The sequence below is a fragment of the Falco biarmicus genome, chromosome 10 (genome assembly GCF_023638135.1).
Source record: "Falco biarmicus isolate bFalBia1 chromosome 10, bFalBia1.pri, whole genome shotgun sequence".
Lineage (NCBI taxonomy): Eukaryota > Metazoa > Chordata > Aves > Falconiformes > Falconidae > Falco > Falco biarmicus.
This window is the reverse complement of record NC_079297.1, coordinates 34,757,165-34,784,520: the sequence shown is the minus strand read 5'-3', so window position 1 is coordinate 34,784,520 and position 27,356 is coordinate 34,757,165. Positions and strand designations below refer to the sequence as shown.

Genomic DNA, 27,356 nt, shown 5'->3' with positions numbered 1-27,356 from the left:
ACAGGGATACCAAGTGAGTTAATGGCCTAATCTTTATTGAAAATTCTGGTCTTGAGTTGCCAATAACAGTAACTGCTCCCATAATCAAATATCATAGTCAATGATCCTTCAGTGCTTTTGTTTCTTAAACTGGTTTATGTTACTCAGTTTGACATTTCAAAAAGAAAAGGAAAAAAAAAAAAACAACACATCATGGTGGTTTATTTATGTTCTTCCATTTGTGGGCATTAAATAGCAGCACCATAGCTCTGCCCATAAATCAGAAAAAATGCAGACATCTGAACAAACAAACCTACTGAAAAAAATCTTTTATTACAGCTGCAAAAAAGTAAATATGGATTATTTTTTTTCCCTGTGCCTCCAGGAAAATCATCACAGTAAAAATAAATACAGATGCTAAAACCAGAAGGATTATACAAGTTAAAACTAGTGCAAGACCATGCATTTTATTAGCATAATTTATATTCTAGCAGGGTCCAATCTGGTGTTGAGAAATATAAGGAGTATCCAGCTTCTGATAGCATAGGGCCCTGCTGCTTTCTCTTTATCACAATAAAATTGTTAACCCTATCAGTACTCCATGGATCTCTATAAATTCATATAGAGCCTCACACAGAAATTATCGACTTATAAAAGTGTAAAATGCTGCTTTGTATTAATGGAATCAAAATAAAACATATTAAAGAGACTATTCAAGCAATAGATGGGTGGCCATTCATGTAACCATTCACATGACTAGCAATGTCACTGGAGTTTGACCTGCTTCAAATGGGGGTGAAAATTTAGTCTGAAAAAATAGTGCTCCCAGAGTGATAAAAACCTGCCTTAGTTATCATAATCACAATCTCCTGGGCTGATATTTCTGCCCTCAAAAAAAAAAAAAAAAAATTACACTTTGGGAACTTGCAGATGAACATGCACAAACACCAGTAGGAGCTCCCAAGTCCCTCAGGTGCCCACTCTGAGCCTAAGAACCAGTCACTCCACTGCTTTGGGAACAGCCAGGATGAAATAAAAACAGTATTTCTATTTTATTAAAATAATATATTTTTCCTGAAAACCATCCTGTAGGAATGCATTTCCTCATCCTATTCCCACACAGCCCACATTTCACTTCTGCAGAAGTCCAGGGATTCATATTTTGCAATGTAACCCAGCCAGGAAGTCTGGAGGAACAGCAAACGCTGGAGCACTGGCCCTGCCGGGGAGACCCAGTGCCGCTCCAAGCAGCAAGGCGTTACCCCTTCCCTTCCTCTATTCTGTATTTCTGAGCTTTCTCCAAGCCCCATCTCTTTACACCACTAGACTGCACAGCCAGTTCAGAGAAAGAGTTGCAAAGTCCAGGGCAGCGTTTATCTCGTGAGATCAAGATAAACGTGTCTTCACAAAGACATGGGAAGACGACATTCTGCAGCACAGGAACGGGGGCTGCGGCCAGTTCATCACACGCGGTCTCTGCCACTCCCTCCTCCTCAGAGCCAGGACTCCTCACACATCCTCCTGCGGGGTCCCTCCCACGGGAGACAGTTCTCCATGAACTTCTCCAACAGGAGTCCTTGCCATGTGCTACAGTTCTTCACAAACTGTTCCCGTGTGGGTCCCTCCCACGGGGTGCAGTCCTTCAGGAACAGCCCGCTCCAGCGTGGGTCCCCCACGGGGTCACAAGCCCTGCCAGCAACCCTGCCCCAGCCTGGGCTCCTCTCCCGCGCAGCCTGCGCCATCATGGGCTTCCCAGTGTGACAGCCTCCTTTGGGCATCCCTCTGCTCCAACAGAGGGTCCTGCTCAGACTGCAGGTGGATGCTGGCTCCACCGCGAACTTCCACGGGCCGAGGGGGACAGCCTGCCTCACCACGGGCTTCCCGGGAATCTCCGCTCCGGTGCCTGGAGCTCCTCCTGCACTGACCCGGGTGTCTGCAGGGCTGTTGCACTCACATAGTCTCATTCTTCTCTTCAGCTGTAATTTGTTGCGCTGTTTCCCCCCCCTCCCCCTTCTTATATCTGTTCCCACCATCGCTGATGGGCCTGGCCTTGGCTGCCTCGGACATGGGGAAGCTCCCAGAAGCTTCTCACAGAAGCCACCCCTGTAGCCCCCCTGTCACCCAAACCTTGCTGCGCAAACCCAAGACAGGTAGTAACACTGCCCTGCTTTATGGGAAGAGGAGAGCATTGATTAAACTTCGTAGCAAGGGATGAAGTATCCACTTCAGAGTTCCTCCACTTGACAAAGTAGAAGTAAATGAAAACTGCAGGGGAATCCATTATTCAACCTCTTCTCAAGGCAGAAACGGAAAATAACAATTGGCATCCATTTTATTCTGGGAAGAATTTTACATGTTCATACACTCTTAATTAATAGAAGGCTAACGGGTACTCAAAAAACCTGCTGAGCTTTTTTTTTTATGTTTATATATATACACACACAAATTATATAGGAGCCCTCAAAGCCTTAACCTGCAGAGTTCTTTTCTGCTTTTGCACACAGAATTAATGTTACTTTCTTTTGACATGCAAGTGTTAGTGTAGATCATTCCTTCACTGATTTTCCAAGGAACTGCATTAACTGAATTACTGTGGTGCACTTGTCTGGAATAGCTACTTTCCCATACCAGTACGTGTGGAATACTGTTTTTTCACATCAGGAATGCCAGAACACAAATTCTAAGCATATTGCATGAAAATATTAGTTTTAGGCTGCTGTTGTTTTATTTGTTCTGTAGGCAGAAGTGTAAATGTAACACAGAGACAAGCTATTGATTTCCTCAGTATAAGACTATGGATTTAAAGTCATACAGGAATATTAAGAGCCTCAAATTTGATCATCCGCAATGCACAGACTATAGCAATTTCTTAACTCAGTAAAACTGCCCTTAAACTGGAGCCCATGTTTGAGACTGGTTTGATCTTACAGACAACTGTCCTGTACCTCCTGCACCAACCCACAGCGTGTGACTCAGAGAAAGTTAAATTTCCTGATCTCCTCACAAAGAGCAAATAAAACCCACTGCAAACCAACACGCTGAAGGAAGGAGGGAATAATTCCTGACACTTTTTCCACTATTTTTACTTCTGAAGAGTGAGGACCAACACTCCCTGTGACACGCTTGTCAACATAACAGCACTGATTGCTTTACGAATAAAAATGTTTCACTGTTTTTTTTCATTTCCTCCATACCCACACATCTATCAAGCTATCAACCTCAACAACATCCACCAACAGAGAATTCAAGATGATGACGTGGAGCATAAGAAACATTTCTCTTTTAAAACTACTCCTTAATATTTTCAAGTATTTCTTCTGTGTTCAGAAGAGGTCTTTAGTATGTCATTATTTTAGAAACTGCTATCACTTCTCTTCTAAGATCTCTTAAGGAGAGGATCTTTTCCCTTTCCCAAACTGAATCAGGGTAGCCTCCCTCTTCATGACTGCTCTCTCCCACCTTTGTAGTGTTTCTAATCGTTTCTGTAACCACAACTCAGTATTAAATTCACAGTGAGGCGAGTCCGTCAATTTATACAATGACATGATAATATTTTCTAACTGATTCCCTTTCTAAATATAACCGAGTGTTGTATTTGGGTTTTGGAGGCCCACTGCATATTAAGTAGATGCCTTTATTAAGCTGTCATGTATGACACGTAAATCTTTCTCCCATGAGCTTACAAGTATTTCAGAATCCAATAATGCATACAAGTAATTTTAAGTTGCCCCTTCTACTTTAATTACCTTGCAAGTTAATACCATGTACCAGCTACAGCATGCCATCCGGCAGCCTAGCACTTTTCAGTCCTTCAGAAGTGCACCTGACAATCACTCAGAGTGCTCACTAATTCATTCAGAGCCTTTCTAGAAAGTAATGTTGACATCTCATCCACTCCTTATCCAGGTTATTGCTAAATATACTGCATATAACGAGGTCTACGGTTAATCTCCATTGTATTTTGATATTTTGTGTATTTATGTTTATTTTTATTTACTTTTTGCTATTTTACCTTTCCATTTCAGAAGAAGCTGTTGATTGGTCATGTACCTGATGACTGTTAATTCACAGCAAAATTTTGCCACCTACCTTGTGATTTTCAAGCTCCCTTAGTCTTCAGTTGTAAGAGACACCGACAATTTTGATTGAGTAGGCAGGTTACACAGAATTATTCCCTTGGTTTGTGTCTATTCATGTAAGATTTTTTTTGTTTGTTTTTTAGAAACATTATTTTAAGAGCAAAGAGAATTCAAATAGCCAGTGTTGCCCTTACAATAGAAATACCAGGTAAGCAGAGGAACAAAGGTCAAACATACATAAAATTTCAAACTGCGAACAAAAGCTTTGTTTAATAAACTTTTAAACATTTACCTTGGCTTACCACTAGAATCTAAGTACACATGTGCTTCAAGGCGCAACTTGGAAAGATAATGAATTGTGTGCCTTTGCCTGTGCTAAGGACACCTCTTTTATAACAACATTAAAGTGGCTCTTAAATTGTAAACTTATTTTTTTAAAATCCCATTCATTCTGATGGATGCCTCTTCCTACTTGTTCCTAGTAAGGCTCCTTGGCTTCTTTGCTTTTTTTTGTGGGGGCTTTTGGTGTGTGTTTGTTGTTTGGTTTTGTTTGTTTTTTTTAATGGCTGATGCACTTGGCAATATCTGTGACCTTGAGTTGTACACACGAGCAAGCAAGAGAGCCCAGTCCTGCAAGGCTGTTTATGCATTCTGAGAGAGCTCCTTCTGAGAGGGGTGTCTCAAGGAAGACAGGAGCATGATGTGCATACCAAGCCAAGTGCTTCATGATTTATTTATAGGGAAAAGGGGCATAAAAATTTGCTGAAGGGAAAAGAAAAATGAAGAATCTGACTTACCTTGTCAGTGTAGACGAAGAACAGAATCACAACAGTAAGCTCCAACAGAAATATAATTAACAGCATGATAAAAAACTGTCAAGAGAAGAAGGGACAGGGGACAAAACAAAAAGCAAAAACCATCAATGTTATTTTCAGCTTTTTCTGGATACACAAAAGTACATTCAACAGATCATGCAGAACGGGGAGTGAGAGTCATACAGGCAGCAGGGTACAAAGCTGCTGTGTTACAGCAGAACAGAAGGCATGCAACATGCAGGAACCGAAAAAACAGGTAAAGGACTAGTCAGGAAACACAACAGTATCTGGGCCTACTTATGGCTCATTCTATCACTGATTTCAGTAGAACCACATAAAACTCCACAAAGATCAGCCCCCCCCCCCAGCAGGCCAGTGCTCTGTCTGACAGGAACCCTTCAGGACCCCTCCCCACCTAGGTTTTCTTTATTGTTTTCCCCATCAGATGTTTCCAATTAACAAGCTATCAATGAAATCCACAGCTTAGACTTCACATTGCAAGAGGAGGTAGCACGGCCCATAAACCATAAGATCATAGATCTTTTCTAGCAGAATGGTGGGAGGAGTCACAGGCACACCAAAAAACTTGTACACCGAGTTCGCTTTCCCAGCAGTTTTGGGTAGCTACTCAGATGACCCAGGGGTTTCTACTGAAAGGGGCTGATTTGTACTGAAGACATCAAAGTGAAGTTGCTCCATGTCTTTTTTTTTCCTCGTAAGACACGGAACTATCTAAAACCCAGTAGTCAAAAGCTCAAAGGAGTGGATAAAAAACTTCTAACGCTGGGATTTCATGTAGATTCTCTAAAGCCCTCGGCTCTGACCAACTTCAGTGAGAGGTGCTGCTGGCAATGCCATACACTTCCCCAAACCCATATTCACTGCTTTTTGTTAAGACGCTGGACAGGTCTGCAGCAGTGTCAACACGGTGGTTGCACTGACTTTAGAACAAGCATTATCAGAGCATTAAATGAAACTGAGTTTTACAATGATAGGTAAGGAAGAGAGAGTAATTGTGGAAACTTTCTAGGCTCAGACAAAGGTCTTGCTCTCTGTTACACAAACTCCATATGCTTAGCAGCCTGCAAGGCTGGAATTCTAATACTGAACAACGCTGACTTAATTGAAATCCTATCCCCAAGAGAAAAAAAACGTTACCATCTCTTTAGCTTTAACACAAGGCTGCAAACCTATGAAAGTTTAATAGCTACAAAGCCTTATCAGAGCTTCTTCACTGCTTGGTAAGTCAAACCCAAACCTTTGAACCTATGGATTTCTGTGTTTGAATGGAGGGCAAGAGGTCAAGAAGAGGAAAATACCTTTCTCCACTAGTTCAATTACACTGTCTAGCAAACTCATTGCATTTTGCCCTGCAGGTCTTAAATTAAAGTTTATTTTCAAATCTTCATCACAAGTATCTTCACGGCTGCCTGACCCTAATATGGGATCCTATTACTGCCCAGTTTTGAATCACCAAACTCATTCACACTCGTGATCCAAGTTGATTTCCATATAATTACCATGCGATACTGGCCTTCTGTATGGCTTTGCAAACCAGCCTTGGCACAGCTTGCTTATTTTTTACATTTATGATTTTAGCCTGCCGCACAGCATTGACTGAAACAGGACAAAGCATATCACTCTTTGCAAAGATCCACAGACACTTTGCTATATTTTAATTGGCTGTGGGGTACTTTTTTGCTCATCCATAAAGCATGTTTTTTCCAAAACGTGCATGTGAACACCACTGTCTCCTTGTGAAATTCACTGGCATAGCCTGGAATACATTAGGCATTTTCTGGAACAAAGGACTCGTACCCATTATAAATAGTGATTGGCATTTCCTACCATAGGACCCCAATTTTGTCAGCTTATAATTTTGCCAGACCTTGTTTGTCCATGCTTATATATTGTGAGCTTGCTTGAGTCTAAAGGATAAAAGCTTTTGGAAGAACTCCAAAAATAGCACTTCAATTACTCCTAAGAATGAAGCAGGGCATGGTATGTTATTCTGCCATGGCTAAATTTCTGATGGCTTAATATGAAATCCTCTCACACTCTGGTGTTTAGAGCAGGGACCCAAAACAGAGTACAGCTCCATCTCAGGTATGTGCCTTTTGTCTTACCCAACTATGTGTGGATTTTTGTGGGGAAGTTACTAGCTTTCAGAAAACTGCATTTCACACATCCAGTAGAAACGAGAGCACTCAGCAGCTAAAATCTTCAAAGTCTACAACCACAAAAAGCCTGCTCACATCCTTCCCACAGCTCACGCATGCCCAGAAAACTCACAAACCATCCAACAGAGCACCTTCCCTGCTCCTGTGGTGCCCACACATGCCTGCAATGCCTTTCTGCCATCCTCTCGGAGCTGACGGCCTCCAGTCCCACCTCACAAGACAAGACTTGAAACAGTGGGTATGGCCAGGAACGGGAGTAAAATTCAGGGACTTATTTTTCCTATGCTCTCAGGAAAGCTTTTCCTCCCTTCTTTGCACTCAGCAGCATAGATGTACAGATGAAGCCAGGGAGTGACTTTGCAGGAGAAAGGGGGGGCCTGAGGAAGAACGTTTTTACCAGCAGATGGGGAATGGTTTGCGTTAGGATATGACCTGGCTACCAGTTTTAGAGAAACTGGACCTATAGGGAGCAGCCGATGAGGGCAGGAGGCAGAGGCAAGGCGTGCGCAGCAGCAGGGAATGCCTGTGCATGTGGACACCAAGGAGGACCTTCCCCTTCGAGAGGATGACAGCCTGTGGAGGATCCCGTGCTGAAGCCACGGAAAAAAAAAAAAAAAGAGTAAGAAACAAAAAGTGGCAGAAAAAGGAAAACACCCTACACTGACCCCCATGACTGAGTACCATGTGCGGGGAGTGGACTGGAGACTGGCATGGGGAGGAAAGGTGTCTGGAGGGAAGCTGGGGTGTTTTCTCAAGTGTGTGGCATTACTTCTCAATAGTAGGATCAGTAATAATAAGTTTAGCTTACTTGGCAATAAATTAAGTGAAATTTCATGACTCAAGAGTATTTTCCCCGCAACACCTGCTCTGCTAAACGCCCTGACCTTAGGACTGGAGCAGGTAGCTGTTGCCAGCTGTGCCACTGTGTCCAGCAGCAGAAGGCTGTGGGGAGGATCTTCTGGTGAGACCATGACAGTGCTCCTGCCTTCTTCAGTTCATACCAGAGAAACCGATATGGCAAGCTGTAAAGCCAAGCACTCAAAATTTAGGATATCTTAGAATATAAGTCTTCTCAGTGATGGTTACGTACCATGTCTAAGTCTTTCCCTACACAGGCTCAGAGGTTCCTCCGAGCTATTACCGGTGTAATTTGGTTTCATACACTTCAGTTTTTGGAAGTCATACAGTGAACCAAAATTAATGCATGTTGTTCAGAAAGTCAAAGCCTAGATAAGTATGATCATGCCTTTTCTCTGTAGAAAAATATTTTTGTTTTTAAATAAAAGCTCTAGTTTTATCTACCTTACTATCTGCACTCATTAACAAAAAGTACACTGCTATATCACAGGTAACTAGCACACATTGGTAATCCCACAGTGTGCAGGCAGAGACACACGCTGTATCTTTTATTGCAAAGATAAATCAGGTGATGTCAACTTTAAGGTGGAGGGTTCAAATTCACCACCTGGTAAAAGCTACAAGTACTTACATGTTAGCACATTTATTATGCCCCTCTAAAGAAGAACCCTACCGGAACCCAACCCAATGTGTCAGAAAGTAAAAACTGAGGCTTCAGAGTGAGCTGGCTGCAAAGCACAGCCTGCACACTTCAGCATCTGATCCATCCCACTAAAGTGAATGTATGGACACATGCACAACCTGCTCCTCTGTTCCCGCAGCACAAAGTTCACTTTCAGTTCCATCCTCAGTATCACCCCAAAGGGAATGATGCTCAATCAGGAGCCAGAACCAGCTGGGCATATCCCATTCAAATTTAAAATGGAGAAACACAAGCCCACAGAAGGCTCGCAGCACCTAAACCCCACCACACCTGCTGGAATATCTCACAGCTCCTTTTCAAATGAATTATCTCACTGTGGTGATAAATACAAAGAATAAAAATGAGTTTTGCTTTGGTTCACTGGGGCTGCAGGCTGCTGGTATAATAAAGATTTATGCATGGAGAAACAACAATCCCAAAGCAAACCATTCATGTAAAACTCCATTAAAAAAAGATTAATCTGACCTTGTACAGAGAGATGCTTTACCACACTACTTGTCAAACAGTGGGATGCAACCTAGTAGAGGTTCACTGGAGAGGTTCCTACTGCACAGCTTTTCATAAATTACACTTGAAATAAACCCACAGAAGTTTTGATGAGAAGGGAGGTAAGGTGATGCCTTTCTGTCTAGCTACCACTGCTGATTTCCAACCCTTAAGAAAACTAAGGCTAGTTTCTCAGCAGTTCTCTTCATATTCCACAAAGTCCATGACTTTCCCACAGGTCCCAATTAAAGGAGTAAAGGAAAAAAGAAAAGTATGCAATTGCTAGCAAGCCTTCCTCATAGTTAGGCATCACCCTCATGATGTCAGAAAGAGAGAAAAAAAATCTATTTGAAGACATGTCAACTTGCAACTCCATCCCCACTGGAGCTGCACTGGGCTTTTGACCCACTGGTTCCAATTCATCCCTTCATCTGCCCTCTTAGTATCAGTGGGAGAATCAAGAACTGTTCCCTGTGTACATCACTTAACACACATTTCTATCACAGCTTACAATGGCACAGAGCAACAGGTCTTATATTTTCTTCACAAACAAACAAGATTCTCCGGTTTCTCTGACGTTATAGACACTTGCCTCTCTGCATGATGACTGAGCATCACATACTAATGCACACAATTGGGCCTTTTGCTTCCTCATTGTCTCTCCTCCCCAAATCTTCTCAATAGCTCTATCGCGCTGCTCAAACTGCCCATCTCTCCATGTCAGGAGTAGCTGATCTTCTCAGTCTCCCAAAACCAAGTGACCAAATCCAATGAAAACCAATCTGTGATCATCTTGTTAGTCTCCTAACATTTTGCTATGAGACTGAACATGATATAACTGATGGGAAACTTGAGAATTCTGTGTTTAGACTGACTCCTGAAGTAATGCTTTTAGTTTGATGGGAGTCTGCCTCAGAGGGAGACAGTAAGATCTCAGTATGCCAGACCCTCTTCTCAACTTAGCTAATAACAGGAGACAGAAGTTTCTTGCAAAGTATTATTAAAATCCTCTGCAACACACAGCAAGAAAGTAGTAGGAAGACCCAAAAGTCAGCAGTATCTTTGGAACAGTTATACATTTCAAAACAGTTTTTAAATTCATGGCTTAGCAAATAATTTGTTTAGACCAAACAGTCTAGAAGTTAGCATAATTGACCTAAGAAACTGCACAAATAACTTCAACAGTCAGCCTGTGCTGTGTTCCATCATGTAGTGCCTACACTGTCGATCTGTCTGCAAGAAGGACAGCGTATTTTCTGACAGAGACAATATGAAATAAAAACACATGAGTAGGTGGGTTACTCCTGTGAAAGAGTTCCAGCAAGCTAAGTACTTTGGGCCTGCAGCAGCTGCCAGGATGAAGACAAAAGAAAAAAAAAAAAAAAAAAAGAAGATTTACAGGCAAACTTTCCTCAATTTCATACGAGCATTTTGCCTTTTATTTAAGCTAGATTACCAAGTCCTCACTGATCAGCCTTAATTTTGATATTACGTTTCACTTCCTAATTAATAAGAACCTCAGGCAGAAGAAATGACAGAGAATTTGTTGGGCTAAAATCGCTGGTCTTCCAAGAGAACTCTAACTTCATAGCCTGGGAGGGATCTTAATTTCTCTGCCTGGTCCTAATACATAACTTACATAACTCTGATCCGTATCAAAGATTAGTCCAGCTCTGGCTGCTAGAATACAGAGTCTCTTGGAATCACAGAAACATGCAGACTGGCAAAGACCTCTGGCGATCGTCTGGTCCAACACCTTGCTAAAAGCACAGTCAAGCAGATGAAGCTGTGCAGAGCTGTGCCCAGCTACCTTCTGAGCATCTTCAAGGATGAAGATGGACAGTCATCCGCAACCTCCATGGACAGCTTTTTCTAGTACTTTACTATCTTCATGATAACAAAAATATTCCATGTCTCTAACTGGAATTTCCCATGTTGTAACATGTCTGTTACCTCATCTGATCCCTGTGAACCCTTCAAAAACCTGTATTTTCTTTAGACGCTACTGTAAGGTAGCTGAATATAGGAATAAAATCTCCTCCTTGCTTTAACTTTTAAGACAGAACAAACCCAGCTCCCTCAGTCTGTCCTTGCACATCACATGCCCCGTAATCATCATGGTGGCCCTCTGTTGGATTCCTTCCCCTCTGGTATGTACGTGTCTCTTCTACTGAGGAGCCCCAAAATGGGCTAAGCACTCCAGATGTAGCCTTGCCTTATTGTGGGAGAATGTGTTACTCTTTCTGAGTGTCAAAAAATGTAAGGGAATGTGGGGTTTGGTATGGCCTACAAGTTCCCAATTCTGATTTAAGACAAAGGCACATATTAAAGTACAGGCTCTCCACACATCTGAAACACCTCTGCTTGTTCTGATCAAAAGGAGAAAGTCCTTTATTTTTGAGTTAAAAGGATTATCAAATTATGTTACTGTGCTTTAGGCCTAAACTATCTGCCAAAAAGATTTTTAATTGATTTTTAGATTATAATTTGATATGAACAGAAATATCATTAAAAAAAAATCACAGCATATTCTGCACATAACCTTCTCTGCAGGACAGCATCTTATCTTTAATAATGAAGGTATAAACAGTATCTCTCTTTTTTGAATAAATGAAGTCAAACCTTTACTTACAAATTCACAGTGCTCCACTGAAGTCAAAAGAACTTAATGGATATTATAGTAGCCACACTTTACCAAGCTGCCTGAAAGCAAAGAACTTTCCTTGAATTGAATATGCTCTGTAATTTTCCCGCTCAGTTATCATCAATTATATTATTTATATTAAAATAATATCTAGTAGACTGAGTGGAGATGCCTCATTACTACGGTTGGCATTGTCAAAATCTTGTATCTTCCCTGCAGAAGTGCAGGAACCCCAATGATTAACCACATTAAAACAGATGCATCAACAAACTGAGATGCTTAAAGCTGAGCACGAAAATGGGTAATTGACAGAAGTCCTGAAGGCTATAAGCTATTGCCAAATTTACTGCATGTTCCACACTTTGAAAAAAAATCAAGCCAGTATGAAAAGTCAAAATCCATGCAAGAATTCCCACTGAAGTGCTGGAAACCAGAACTCCACGTACCAGAGAACCACCTGCTCTTTATAGGGATCCTGTACCTGCTTTCAGGTACCAATGCATGCCAACGTTGGCTCCGGCTTTCTAGGCAGAGCAATACAAAGATCATCCCCAAGCATCTTAAAAGGGTTCCTAGAATAGCTTTTTTTATTACATACTGGTACATGACTTCCACAGAATAAAAACTCATATGGTACATATTTTATCAGCACTCAAAAGAAGAGGAGGGGGGGACGGGGACCAAAAAACCCCAACTTTCTTCCACCTTTGAAAGCAAAAGTGTTTAATGTATCGCTAGCTCTCACAAGAAGTTTGGTTTAAAATAATTCCCAAAAGGCAGCATTTTGATCTGATATATTAATAGGGAGTAGGAACATTATAAAAGGCTCGCTTCGATTTTTAAAATTTTCTTTGATTTTCTTTTCCAAAGAAGTGAGCAATGAGAAGAGAGCAGAAGAAAAAGTGAAATGGGAATTGTACTCGCATCTTAGAAATAACGTCTTCTGCAGCCTGGAAGACGCATACAGAAAGAGAAAGAGCAATGAAAGAAATGACAGGAGAATGCCCAGGCAGTAACAGTAACTGGAATTACAGTCAATAAAATCCCAGTCTATTGACCTACCACGCAAACTTCACAACAACAGGGGAAGGGCAGCGTGCCTCCATCAGGTTCCATCACAGTGGATTCCGATTCCTCATCCCAGTACCAAAGTTTTTGCTGACACTCGGTTTGAATTCTCCTTTTGTTAGTTCCATACCATTGCTCCTACTTAGCACCCTCTTTAGCACCATGCATGCTTCCTTTCTGCCCACAGAATTTAGACTTCTTTAATATTTGTAGACTTATGTCCCATCTGAGCCCCTTCTCTGCCATGCTGTGCATATTTCGCTCTTTTAATACTTCCTTGGAAGTAAATCTCTTTAGTCTCCTTATTTTTTTTTTTTCCAGCATAAAAATGATACGTTTGCTCATAAACTTAAAAAGGCAGTAATGTATATGAGCAAACTTATGAACAGAAACTCCTTTATGGAAACAGCATGTATCTAAACTTGGTTCATCAGCTATTATTCTCTAACAACCTTAATGGTTAATTCATTGTGATTGTGACAAAGTTGTGCATGCTTTATGCCTGCTGGGTATATATAGTACAGCTCTGTTTATGGTTGGAGTATATTTTTTATGAATGTGCAAAAACTCCTGCTGATCAAGAAAGCTCAAAGAAATCTGCAGTAATTATTTCTGGGAAGATATACAACATGTGCTGTTTTAACACATGAATAGTGTTTCATTCTAGTCTTGTTACTGCTTTCAGTTGGAATCCTTCAGCCTTACTGCATTAGTGAGAGTTGAGAGACTTGACATTCCTGTACTGTGTCATAGGACTTTAACCGGCATTTTGTGGTGTTTCTAGTCATTTTCCATCTTCTCCAAAAACTGACTCAAAATCAATGAAATGTCATCAAATATTAGCCAGGTATCACTCACATCAACAGTAGGTGGGTGGAGGCCTATTTAACAGATTGCAGATTATTATTCCTGAGCACAGATAAAGGTCTCGCTGGCCTCTGACTCTCTTGAAGGGTTGCTTCATCTTTTCTGCAAACGTAGTGCACAGGTGTGATGTGGTCTGGTGTCAATCTTTATCCTAGTCAAGACAAACTCATCCTACTTCTGAAGGGTGATGCAGCTGAAGAACTAAAACATTTGGCTAGCTCTTACACGTCCCTGTGCCACATCATTAATAACAAAGCAGTTGCTTATGGAAATACCAAATACAACTAAGAGGCTCTGGCTTGGGGTTGATCCAGTATTCTCCATCTGTGGCAAAGACATGCAAAGTTAATTACTTTCTAAACTTACATCTTCTGCGCGGACTTTGCCATCACCTCTGTATGTAGTAAACTGAGCTTCTTCCCTGAATCTATCATTCCCGGGATATGTTTCTTGTCATCTGGAGCTCCAGCACCAGGCAGCTTGACAATCAGACAGTTTGGTGCCTCAAGAGGAAGAGGAGAGCAGCAAGTGGTCCCCACACACCTGGCTTGGGGAGCGAGCGAGTCGGCAGGGCTAGCTTCACATTCATGTTCACACCTAACATCTGGCTGGACCCCAAGTGCTGGGCAAACTGACAGAAGTTCCCCCAAGATGACAAGAGCAAATGACATGACCATGCTGCTCAGCTGACTTATGATGAGCTGAAGGGGGAAAAAATTAAGTCTAAAATTCAGCAGTTTTGCCTTTACACGTATTTGCCAACCCTGAGCTAAGTTTGCAATGGGACGTCACCTGCTAATTATAACAACAGAAAATTTCTCTTATCTAGGAGTCTCAAAACAGTATCTAGAAACTGCACTGTATGTGTATGTGAAGGAAATGGTGAAAAGCAGATGGTCAAGAAGAAAAAAAAGGACAAGGTAGAGTATTTTATCTGTATTTAAATTCCACTGCTGGTTTTCTCCCCAGTTTGCTGTTCTCAAATGTCCTGCACAGAGGCTGCTGCATCAGATGCACATGGGTCAGCTTAAAAAACGAACAGCAGTCGGTTTGACTGCCTTAACTCTTTAACTTAACTCTTCCTTAACTTCCTTTCAGCCACTGGGGAACTGAAATGTCTACAGCATCAGAACAGCTCTGGCTACACCTTGTATAATCATCACTGATTTACACCAGCTAGCCTCCATTTCTTTATCTGCAGAGGTAGATACTTCTGAGCTTCAGGTAACTCTAATCCTTGAAGAAAAAAGCTTGTGTTGCACAAATTTAAGCAGCAGTGTTAAGGTGGCTAAAATAGCAAATGAATGATTGGGAATATAAGCACACATGCTTCTTAGAAAGCCATGGGCTTACAAATCTGAGGAGGTAATTTTATTGTTAAGAAAAAAAAAAAAGATCAAATGTTATGCTCAAAAGTGACATGTCTGGGCTGGTAAGGAGCACACAAGTTACTTGTCCTTTACTTTTGAAATGGGAGCAGTTCTGTTGCCTACCAGATCTTGCAGGTGACCCTAGGTTTGGAGCAAAAGCCCATCCAAATCAGCAGAAGTCAGTCTAATAGATCAGACCTTGAACACATCTGTCCAGAGACTGCAAGCTCTGGCAGAAAGCAGGCTTTCTTGAAAGTGTTTTCCTGACCACCAGTCTTTTCCAGTCTTATGCTCTGCTCTTCCACCAGGAGGTTCATTGTATTACTTAACTGTCCTGGATGCGCATGAGTTGTCTCCAGACAGTAGTAGGGCAAGATGAGGCTTGGTTTCTGGGTCCCCTTTTGAAATGTCTCAGAGCCAGGTTTCTTTTCAAGAAAATCTTGGCACATAAGAGTTGGTTGAATGTTGAGACAAAAGACGGGGTGAGGGAGGCTTTCTGAGCAACAGAGGATCTTGAGCCTGCATGAACTGTCAGAGAAGCTGAAGTTGCTACTACACAGCTAACAGCTACTAGTTAGTAGATTAATCAACCAGGAGTTAGGCGGCTGGAAACACTGAGAGTCATTTAAACAGATTAAGCCTTCAACTGATAACAAATTAGCATAGCTCCAACTGACTCCTGCACATGGCGCTGTCATGCTGACTGCCATAAAGCAGCATCTTGACAATACAAAAAGGAATGGGGACATCAGGATAAGGTTCTTCACTGAGAAGGTGGCCAGTCACTGGAACAGGTTCCCCAGGGAAGTGGTTACGGCACCAAGCTGTGGTCAAGGAGCACCTGGACGACGCTCTTAGCTATATGGTTTAGTTTTAGGTAGTCCTGTGAGGAGCAGGGAGTTGGACTCGATCATCCTTGTAAGTCCTTTCCAACTTGAGATATTCTATGATTCTGTGACTCAAAGCATATCAGGCACTAGTGGTATTGCATCAGTCTATATTACAAAAATGAATACACACACACCCCCCGCCCCCCCCCCCCCCCCCCCCCCGAAGCAAGTCCTTCCTACACATTGAGCCTAGGCTCAAGACTAAAAACAAGAGGGAAGGAAAACAGCTTTATTCTTTCCTCTGTTCCCAGGTCCTTTGATTAATTGCTACCAGAGCTGAAGAAAAGAAGAGAGGAAGGGTAGGGCTCAGACAGGTCCCATCCACTCCTGAGTTTCAGTCACAGCCAAGCAGAAGGAGCTAAAAACTGAAAGGCAGCGAGGAGCAGGTTCTTAATGATAAATGAGAGGCAACAAAACTAGGGGACCTTGGTGTTCAGTACTTAAGGGTCCAAACAAGTAGCAAGTTAGGGCTTCATACGCTTTACATGTATCTATGTACTACACAGAGAAGTGTTACCCATGATGTATAACGCTCACACAGGCTGTGTGCATGCATCTTCCTGGTCTTTCCATCACTTCCTTGCTGCTATGGCTGCAGCCATGATTTCCCTGTTTTTTTCTACTCAGATTGCTTGAAGAACACAAGCTCCTGTGCTAAACTGGAATGAGAATCTGCTGTTTGGTCTGTAGCATTAAATTACCGAGATGAAGTCATTCACGGGCTATTTCTTTCCCATTTAGTTGCTTTGAAATAAATCTCCTGTCACCAGTGGAGTTTCAGCTGTCAGCTCTCTGGTTGGATCCAGTGACACTATTTAAAACAGTAGGGTTTTTTATTCTCCTTTTCTATCCACTCATTAACTTTTTCCTCATTTTCTTTATTGCTATTTCACTTACAGATGAGCTGGCTGAAATTCAGAAAACTCTCAACAGCACAGTACAAAACATCACGGGCACTCATTTTCCCCTTGGACTGTTCCATAAATAAATGCCTTTTGATGTCTGCATAGTCATTCAGATATGTATAGAATATCAGCTCTTTCCACAGCTGGTCCTGACCTAGTATCAAGGTTTAATTCTGATCTTATTCATTCCAGCAACTGTGATGAACTCCTCGCTTATTAACACGAGGTCCTCATTTAAATTAAGCTGAACACACAGATCTGTCTGTTAATGATTATTTTCTTTCCCCTCCTTATTAATCATTGTTTCAGCTTTTCTAAAAAAACCCAAATAAATAATCAGGCTATCCACAAATCAGGTATAAGGGGAAAGAGGGTGTATGTAAGCCATCTTCTTACTTATCTAATCCTTGATCTGATGAACATACCTAACCTTGGTGCTTTATAAGAAGCCAGCCGGCGTTGGGTAATCAGAGAAGGATCAACATTTTGTCTGCTTCAAGCCCTTTCCCCTTTCTAGTAATTCCTGAATGGGCAATATGTACTGAACAATCTCCTTTGTCAACTTAAGGTCTACACAAGCAAGACTCATCTTCTACCTCTTCTGATTGGACTGTTGACCAAGTTGCACAACCCATCCAGAAGCAGAAGAACGTGGGTTTTGTGCCAAATGACTGGAGAAAAAAAGTGTCACAAAATCAAATGGTGAAATAACGAACTGCCTAAGGATCTTGTTTCCTTCTAGGACATGGGTTATTATTTCAGTTGCAAGTGTATAGAAACAAGGTATCTATACATGTGTGCTGTAATAACCAAATAGACACAAAAAATTTTTCCTTCACAAAGGGTCACTTATTTTTTCCAGTGACTATGATTTCCTGGACCAGAAGTTCCTTTTGCAAAAAATTTACATTAGACCATGTTCACATGCCCTTTCTGACAGCTTCTCTAAATGGCCTGTTTCCCATTTAACTGAATTGATTCAACTGAATTGAACATTGCAATTAGGCTGATTGGCTCAGCTGGGATGTCCTGCAGTGGAGCTCATGGAAACGAGCTAATTGTGCCAATTAGGCACTTACAACAAAATTGAAATCGAGAACTAACTTTGCTTTGGGATATTTATTTATCATTTGGACATAATACATATGATGAAAGAAATCAAAATTGTCATTACTATTATGGAAACATGGACTAAATACTTCTTAAAGGGCACTGTACCACACAGGACAACTAGACATGTTCTGCTGTGACCAGAGGAAGATGAAAAAGGCACTGAGCTGAGAATTTGGGTTTGCTTCATAGCTCTCTCACTATCTCCCAGTGCAACCTACTCAAGGCACTTAGTTTCGCTTTGTTGCGGCTCCCCATCTGTCTAATGAGGATAATAATACTTCCTATTTGTCTTATCTATTTAACTGGTAAGCTTTACTGGTCAGGGACCTCCTCTTACCAGGAGTTTTATACAGAATGAGCATTCTGATCTCATGGGCTGCCTGCAGGAGATACCGTAATACAGATAATAAATAACATCATCTGCCATGATTTAACATGTAAAGCTGAGATTTTTCACCTGGACTATCCATGGAATAACAACCTTTTTTAAGTGCAAGCATACAAATATAGATCTACTACACATGTATGAAAGGAAGAGAATTCATGCAATTTAGCTCCTCAAACAGAGCAGTTAACCTAAAAGACAATGTTTACACAGGCAATTAAGGATCAGCTAGGTCAACATTTGAACATGAAAGAGAAAAATGTACTTTATCAGGCACAAATTTCTTAATCAGAGAGCAATGGCACATGCACAGGTACATACAGCATCTGACCAGTCAGTTCTATGACCAAGTCATCCTAACTGCTTCTGCTAGGTGGTAAAGCAAGCTGGTGCCTCATCTTCTGCAAGAACCCACCTCAGCTGACAAGCACATCCACTGCAAGGGGGTTAACAGCACTCAAGCTAAATGTTTTGCTAAAATTCACAAAGATGTTGGATACGACTAAAAGCTCTGATAGAGATTAGAACATATTTGCAAAGGGGACGGGAGCAAAACGAGATTCCTACTTTTGTTTCAAGATAGCCTATAGAGATTTGCAGTACAGCTAGATGATCCGGCAACACGGGATCAAACACCTTTTTTAAAAAAAAAAAAAAAAAAAAAAATTCCATAAACTAACGTTCTCAAGTCAAGACTCTTAGCTTGTTACCTCTGTCACCTGTTCAGGACAGTGACCCAGCCCACCAGAACAGGGCTGCCATTTTCTAATTACAGCTGAGCCTGTAGCAGAGGGATCTCTATTTACACAGTCTTGAGCAAGCAGAAATGTCAAAGGAATCTTACTGAAGCAATGAAGTATTGTTCCCCTGCTTCACTCATCAATTTCCATCTACATTCAAATGCAAGACTATATACACCAGGTTGTTATATTTTCAAGAAATGCTAGTTGCTCTGATTTCCCTAGGGAAATCTAATGATGGAAGAGTTTATCTTCTTTCACACTGTAGCTGGAGCAAATAAGAATCGTTGCAAATATCCATTCTTTGTTCACTGAGATCTTAGAATGACAGCTGCACGACTTGCCCCATCTGCGTATTTTTGCAGAACACATAAGATAGTTGATGTTTCCTTGATATTTTTTTCACACTATTTTAGGTTTTCGTATTATTCTAATCCTCTGAATGCAGAGGAATAGGAATGGGCCTGTTATAAGATTAATGAGGCATTGTCCTGACTATACATTGCCACTGAGTAAAGAGTATCTGCCAGCTCCTTAGTGGACACCAGGTAAGTCCTTTCAAGCCAATAAAACTGTGAAGCTCGAGACTATATAAACACTATTCAGAGAGTTAACGCGGATCATCCCTGACTATTGCACACATCTATGCAAAAGTTGCATTTACAGATTAAATATTACTTCTGCTCCATCCGTCCTCTGTTACTTAAAATACTTTGTCTGCCTTCCTTTCTTTAAAAAGCTGTTGGCAAACACCAGAGGTAAGCAATTATTATCATTTACACCCAACATCATCACAGCAGCCTAACACCAAAGAGCTTACAGGTTTGCTCTGACAACCCAATACAAATGTCATACGTGGAGAACACAAAGATACAAGATCAGAGTCTCATCTGCTGTGCAAGCAAGTGTATGAAATACAAATACACTGATATATCTCTTGCATACTGCTAATTTCTCATCCACTCCAGCAGGCTCCTAAGGAAATCTCATTCCTCACCACATCGTCAAACAGTAGCACTGTTCGGAAGGCAAGACCATACACAAACATCCTGCTCTGCCTAACACACGTAAAATTCTGCTCCTCCAATGCAGGTGGGCTGAGCTAGTAGTTCTTCTTGATCTGCTCCCTCCCAGTCCATTTTAGGATGCCAGGGGTGCTTCATGCCTCCTGCAATATCTCCAATGTTTTCCTTCAAACCACCCACACCAATCACAGCAGCACATCCTCCCAACTACATTCTTCCCCAGCTTGTAACTGCCACACCCTTTCCTCTTCTTTTAGGAAGCAGGTCAAGAGGTGCTCCTGTTGCATGGGAAATTTGTCTTTCCAGTCCTCGCAGGCCTAAAGACGACACCTGGGGTGTACTACAGGAGATAACAGCAAGTGGAGGTCCAAATTGTTCCTGGTTAAAACCAGACATATCCATGTGGTCTGTATGCTTCTGCTGCCATACGTGTCTTCGAGGAGTTCTTAAGGGCATGATTTCAGAGCAGGAGACAACAGGTATACAGTATAGGCAGAGTATCTGGAGAACCAGATGACATTCACATCACCCTTATTATTGCCCATGGTCATACTTAACATCCCAGACTTACTTTCACACTGTATCAGGCAGAGGAAAGGGGGAGGTCAGTGAAACTTGTAGCTCGCTCAGAGATACACAGTGATGTTCTGCTCAATGGAGCAATGTTTGATCTTATATATATAAGTTATAACTTGAGTATCTGCCATCCTACCATGACAGGATCCCTGGGAATTCCTCCAGCTTGGTTTATTCCTTTTCTTTTTGTCCATTCCAAGCCCCACTTAATCAGACTACTAAAACATGCAAGAGACACAACATCTTGGCTTTTACTTCTTGCTTTCATTTTAGTACTTAGTTAATAGTTTTTCATTGCTTTTAAGCCCACCACAAACCTGTTTCAACTGCCTGCAGACCTTGTCTAACTCCTCTCCATTCCAGTTCCCCAAGTTTGTTTAGCACATGTGTCTTTGTCTAGTGCTAGGGCTGGCCTAGTATCAGGAGGTGAGGGCAAATTAAGAGAATCAAATACATTATCCAGTGAATAGTGCAACAGAATATACTACCCATGCAATAAAATAGCCTCCATCAGCCCATAGCAAGCACCTGTGCAGCCAGACTTCATTTCTCTGTCTGTGTACTATCAAAGCTCCTGTTTCCAAATGGAAGCACAAGTTAGCTAAACCAAATGCTGCACAAGAAGATATAGTAGTGACATCACACATGAGCAAGACAACTTACTCCATGAGTTGCTGTCACATTTGTGGTAATACCTTCTGGAGACATAAATTACAGGAATTCAGTTCAAAAAGCAATCTTAGCTGCTACCAAGAACAAAGCCAGATGTTAAGTGGTGGCCTAGGAGATACAGAAAAGTGTGAGGACTTGATCCTGCAGTGACTGTTAAACACAGCGTGTCACACACACACAAGGTTGCCAGTACTTGGTAGCTTTCCCTTTACAACTTAGACAGCAAATCCTATCATAGCCCAGCTGCACCAAAACAGTACTCCTAAGAAGAAGGGGCATTCTCAGGGATGTTTAACAAAACCCAGATATTTTGGGAAGATATTCTTTCCGTTTTGGCAGATCACAGTGTTGGGAACATCTGTGAAACTGGAAAAAGGTGAAGAGATTTAGCAACCAGCAACCATGCCCCCAAAGAACAGCCAGGTTTGATACCCAGCAAGTGCTTTCATGCAAGCATTTATTTTGCTACCTACATTACCTAAAAAAATGGGAGCTGGCCAAAACCAAATGCCCCGGCCCTGAACTTAAAAGCACTATTTCAAACACTAGTCAAACAGAACCAGCAATCTGGGAAGACTAAGAACAAACCTACATATTAAGGCTTTGCTTCCAGAAAGAGAAGCTCCTACCACCATCTGTTTCCCTTCCAAACGGATAGACTCAACAGAAGAGCCAACAAGAACTCAAAAATCTCACTGGTATTCAATGAAGGTAAGTATGTACCGATGCACATTTTGGAACGTTACTCTAGACTAAAGAAAAAGTGAATTCAACACAGACTAATGAAACTGTATTTCTACCCTCTATAGCTGGGCTTATTCAGAATTAAAGTAGCTGTAATTAGCTCTAACATAATTCAATTTTGAAGAAAATTGAGTAAAATTAGAGGCCATGCTGAACAGCTATGGTAGACAAAGCTAAGGACAGGCAGAGTGAAATGCTGGTACCAAATCAGATCAAGTTTCCCAATTCTTCCATGCAAAGAGTTCATAAATGAATTTGGATTCCTTTGCATTACTTAATTTGATCCATCAAGTAGAGTCCTTACATCATGCCCCGAAGGGCATTAGATTAGTCCTTACAAGGTGCACTGAAGGTGCTTAGATCCCAAGCACCATGCAGCGTGTGGTAGTGGAAGCACTACCCAGAAACATCTGCATCTCTCTAAAAGGATGTCCACCTATGGCTGGCTGAGAACATTCACTAGCTGCAGCAGCGACAGCTGATCAAGGGTGACTTTGCCCTTGTCAAAAGGAGAAACAAGGGCCATGCGAGATAAAAGGCTGAACCTCTTCCAGTACTGAGGACTGACTGCCACATCCTGACCTGATCCTGACACATAAGATGACACCACTTATTGCCGGTTACACCTGAGCTAGGACTTCAGTCAAAAAAGCACAAAAGAGGTGATTAATTTTGCACATATAAGCTATTCCATTAGACTTGGCACCCTGTTGACTCCTGCTGCCTTGGCATTGAAGCTGTAATCCAGTAATTACATCTGGCTGGCCAGACACTTCCTCCACAAAGTGGGTATTTATAAGACTGTTAAAACTGTCAAGGACTTCCAGCCTCAGATTCTGACTTCAGCCTTCCCAGTATAAATTTCCACTCACCAAATTGCCTTAATTGCAATTTATGTTGCTCATTTTAGTTTCAAACCACCTACCTAGCACATAAATAGCCCTTACTAGCTTAGACTGACTAGTCCTGACTTTTACTGGTTAAAAATCAGCAGGAACAACTGATTAAGTCTAGGGTCTGGAAAGAGTCCTCTATTGAGGCTTGTAATCTCACAGTCACTTGAAGATTTTTACAGGGTGAGTTTTTCTTGGGGGCTGTGTGCCTTGTTGACTCATTCTGTAGTTCCAGGGAAGCAAAATGAATATGTGAAGCGCAGTGAGGAGCAGTCTTTTACAAAGGAGTCACCAGCTCACCAAATTAAACCCCAGCTTCACTTTACTCTGAGGTTTGCTGAACCTCATGATGAAGTCCTGGACTTGAGCAGCAAAATCACCTCACTTTCTGGTCTTCAGCTAAACAGGACCTAAAATGCACAGTAACACCAACTACAGCAGGCACTCACTACTCACAAGTCCAGCTTGGAGTGACATCAAGCTAAATATTGATAAAATACACCAGGGATGTGGCTCAAGCCCCTGTTAAAACATGGGCATCTGGCACCTTATTAATCTTTGATTTCACAGCAGTCTCCTTGTGCTGGCACCTTTGCTTCCTGACATCTCAGCCTTTTGAGAGTTAATGATTGGCAGAACTAGCACTGCCAAATCTGAAGGACTTCATTTTCAATTTAAACCAAAATCAACCTCTTCACAATGTTTCCTGCCTACACTGAACTTTCTGCCCAGGAATTCAGATCATCAGTCCTGCCAGGGTAGACATTTGGAGTAGATAACTACCAAAGCTGAGTAGAAAAATAATTCAAGGGTACACTGCAAAAGATGTCTTCACAAACCCCTCCCTCTTCTCTGCAGAGTTGAAGGAAAGCCACACCACTGCTATCCATTCCCTTCTTAGAGGTCTTGTCCTCCAAGGACAGGTTTAAAGCATGGTCAGGAATGATCTAGAAGCTCCTTAGAGCTATCAAATACTGATTCAAATATGACTGTTATCCATGTCAAGTGGGCAACTTCTGTTGAAATACAGGACAGTAACATGCGTTGGAATAGTACCAGCACCTTAAGACAGCAAACACTGCAACAGCATAGCAGGTTAATACTCACACTCAGCAGGAGGCACTTGTTTTCTTTGATGGCGCCTATGCAGCCCACGAAGCCAATGATCATGACAAATGTCCCTGTGACGATCAGTAGGTTGGCAGCTGACAGGGATGGGAAAGAAGAGGAGAGGGTGGCAAAGTTCCCTTGGGTAACAGCCAGCCAGATGCCTACTCCAAGGATTCCACAGCCTCCCAACTAGGAAAATAAAGAGAAACAAGGAAACTCAGTTATTGTATCCAAGCAACCCCACATACTAAACCATATCAATATGACAGTGGTGGTATGGCTCTGCTGATGTAAACCCAGCAGTCACACCTAATAAAAAATGATCTCTCCCTATGGCACTTTCTGGAAGGAGAACAAAGGGGAAAAAAATATAGAAGGGGAACTCATCAGTGAGACGTAACGCTCCAGAAAAAGACACAATTTCCTAAATCCAAGACACAACTTCAAATATCAGCTCTCCTCTTCCCTAGTGAAAAAGCAGACACTGAGTACAGAAGAAATTCTGAAAGATTCAGTTCTCAAAGGGATTGAAAAAAATCCATATCCTATTTAGCTACCTCAGACAGCTGCCCATAACGGCTGAAGTGCTGTCCAGCCCATCCCAATGCACCATCACCCATCCCTAGCACATGCCATGAACAAGTCTTGTCAGAGCATCCCCTGGTACGAAACTTCACACCTCTTCTTAGTTCATTCCTGTCCAAAGTCTAGCCTCCCTTGGAAGCAAGAGAGCATTTAGAGTGTAAAAGGGGCCAGAGAAGGAGGGAGAATCCTCCCATAACATTAAAAGAAATAAAACCCCACAAAGAGATGTTTACTGCTAATATGGCCACTGGTTTGGTAATTCAGTCCTCAAAAGAGGGTTTGGCTGGTTTAGGAAAAGTTTGAGAGGGGAGCAGTAGTACAGGCTCCCCAGCATGTGAGCGAGGAGAAGGGAGAATGCCAGTGCAGGCAGCAGCCACCACAAAACCATAAAATTTACAATTATTATATACACAAGGAACTTTTAAAAAACACAAACGGTTTTAAGCGTGCTGCTTATAATTGCAAGAAAGCCTGCAGAATTGTAACAATCTAAGTAAAGCTGAGCAATTAAATAGAATTAAACCAAAGGGGATTTTGCATTAATATACAGTCACACAGCAGAGCATCACTTAGGTTTCTTTATTTCCTGCTCTCCCTTTAAAATAACGAATTTTTATTGAGTTTTATAATTGCACTTTATTATCCAAATCAATTAAAGGCTAGGAAAGAAATTGTGTTCAGAGTAGTAAGCCAGACATAGAAGCATATCAATTAAATGTCTGCATAAAGTGGATGAACATAAGGCAGCTCATGAACCAGGGGAGGAAAAAGATAGAGATAATCCTGGGGCCGAGCTAAGCCTCAGAAATGAAACACAGAAGAGAAACACAAAAGCCAAAGCAATTTCTTATACTAATTGGTAAGGTTCCCCCTCAATAAGGGACAATAAAAGTGGCTGTGTCTCAAAGGCAGGACTCCTCACCCCAGTTCTAAATCAGTCTATTTCATTCCAAACTATGCCTCACTGAGGCATCAGCCTGTGTGTCTCCACTGAAAGGAGGCAGACTCCAGGACACAGGGACTCAAATCACCTTGTTCAGCAGCCTTTTCACATACAGGCATCCCGTATCACCACATTTGCCCTTTTGCAAAGTGCCCTCTACAAGCACCACAGAGAGACAGTCCATGCCTTGACCATATACACCATATACACCAGGAATACCTCCCCTCTATGCCCACTTATGGACAGTGATCTTTAACGTGGTCTAAAATCACTAAAGAATAACCAGGGGAGAGGAGTGGGAAGAACATTTAAAGAAGGTAACCCATAGAAAATAATTTAGGATAACCAAGGGGGTATAAACAAAAGCTATCAACATGGCACAAGGAAAACAAAAATTGGAAAAAAAAAAAAAAAGGAATAAATTCCCTAAAATGATGATAAAACTCTGAAGGTCTACTGGACTACAGAACAGCATAAAGGAGAGGTGGCAGACAGCCAAGTTAAAACCAAATGGGCAGAGCACTGAAATAGTCAGGAATAGCACTGAACTGGCCGAGGAATGGGATGGGAAGAACCGTGCTTCTGCCTCCACAGCCTGGTGGATGTTCTGCCTCCAAATCAGCCTGGGAGCTACAGGCACAGTGAGGACACAAATGGTCTAATTAAGCCTAACGAAGGCAGACGGGCAGCAGCAGCAGAAGCATCACCTTGCAATATGTTTAGCCATTATCTTCAGCTCTTTGTTCCGAAGCAATTCAACAGCACCAATAAGAGGCAGCTTATTTCATCACCTTTTGTGCTCCCCATGTTGCTACGCCACTCTGAGTGATACTGACACCCACAACTATAGTTTGCATTATGGGAATTTGGTCTCACCAAGGACACTACTGTGTCTAATAAAGGCAAGAGAGACCGGCTTGCCTGTTCCTCCATCACCCATTAGGCATCATAAAGAACTTAATGCTTGAGACATCGTTGTCCTTGGGACATTTAATTCCAGCATCATCTCCCTCCAAAGTCATTCTTGCCTGCAGAAACTGGGAGCTCATCAGTGGCTCAAAACATCACAAAACCAGGAGACAGTTCAAGCAAAATGCCGTGACTGAGGCTGTACCCATTTAGATCAGGGCTGAATATTCAGGTCAGTTGGTCAGCAGGAGCATCTCACTACATTGCCCTTGATTCTGAGATAACACTAATACACACCAGGCTCTCTAGCAGCTCATTAGCTTCCTATTTTCTATGAGATAATGCACAGCTTTTTCTTAGATCGATTAACCGAACTCTGAAATGCACAAAGAGATCCTTTAAGCATTAAACCATCTGGTTCAAACTGGATTTCACAAAGTACTGGTTAGGAAATGTCAGCACACAGTACTGAGGGCTACTCCACCTTCATTTAGCCCTGTTCCTTTTCCCACACCAGAATGTTCCCTCTTGGTCCTTGAATAACATCGCTAAGCTGCCACACCGGGCCCTGGGAGCCAAAGGCTGCCCTTAACTCTAGTTTTAAACTGCTCTTTGAAGCCCTTGCTCCGCCAGCCAGAGACACACGCCTGGAAGTCTCTGTCCAATTACCTTTATACACTCCAGCACCCAGTTAACGGTCCCAAGACCCCCCCCAGACATCACAGGAGCCTTTCCAATGACAGGCGAGTATTTTCTACTCCCAAACTCTAAAAAAGCTCACCCCCCCTCCCATTCTGAACTGAATAGCAGCATAATT

At 41.9% G+C, this 27,356-nt stretch overlaps 1 protein-coding gene across 5 annotated transcripts in view; it reads right to left on the bottom strand.

Annotated features, from left to right (window-relative positions):
- Positions 1 to 27,356, bottom strand: part of TSPAN4 (tetraspanin 4) — a 436,281-nt gene that overhangs the window by 47,349 nt on the left and 361,576 nt on the right. For all 5 annotated transcript variants that reach the window (XM_056354234.1, XM_056354235.1, XM_056354236.1 and 2 more), the window contains 2 exons: positions 24,100 to 24,291; positions 4,856 to 4,930 (listed from right to left, as the gene is read on the bottom strand). In XM_056354234.1, coding sequence (XP_056210209.1) covers positions 4,856 to 4,930; positions 24,100 to 24,291 — 267 coding nt within the window. The remainder of the gene's footprint in view (positions 1 to 4,855; positions 4,931 to 24,099; positions 24,292 to 27,356) is intronic.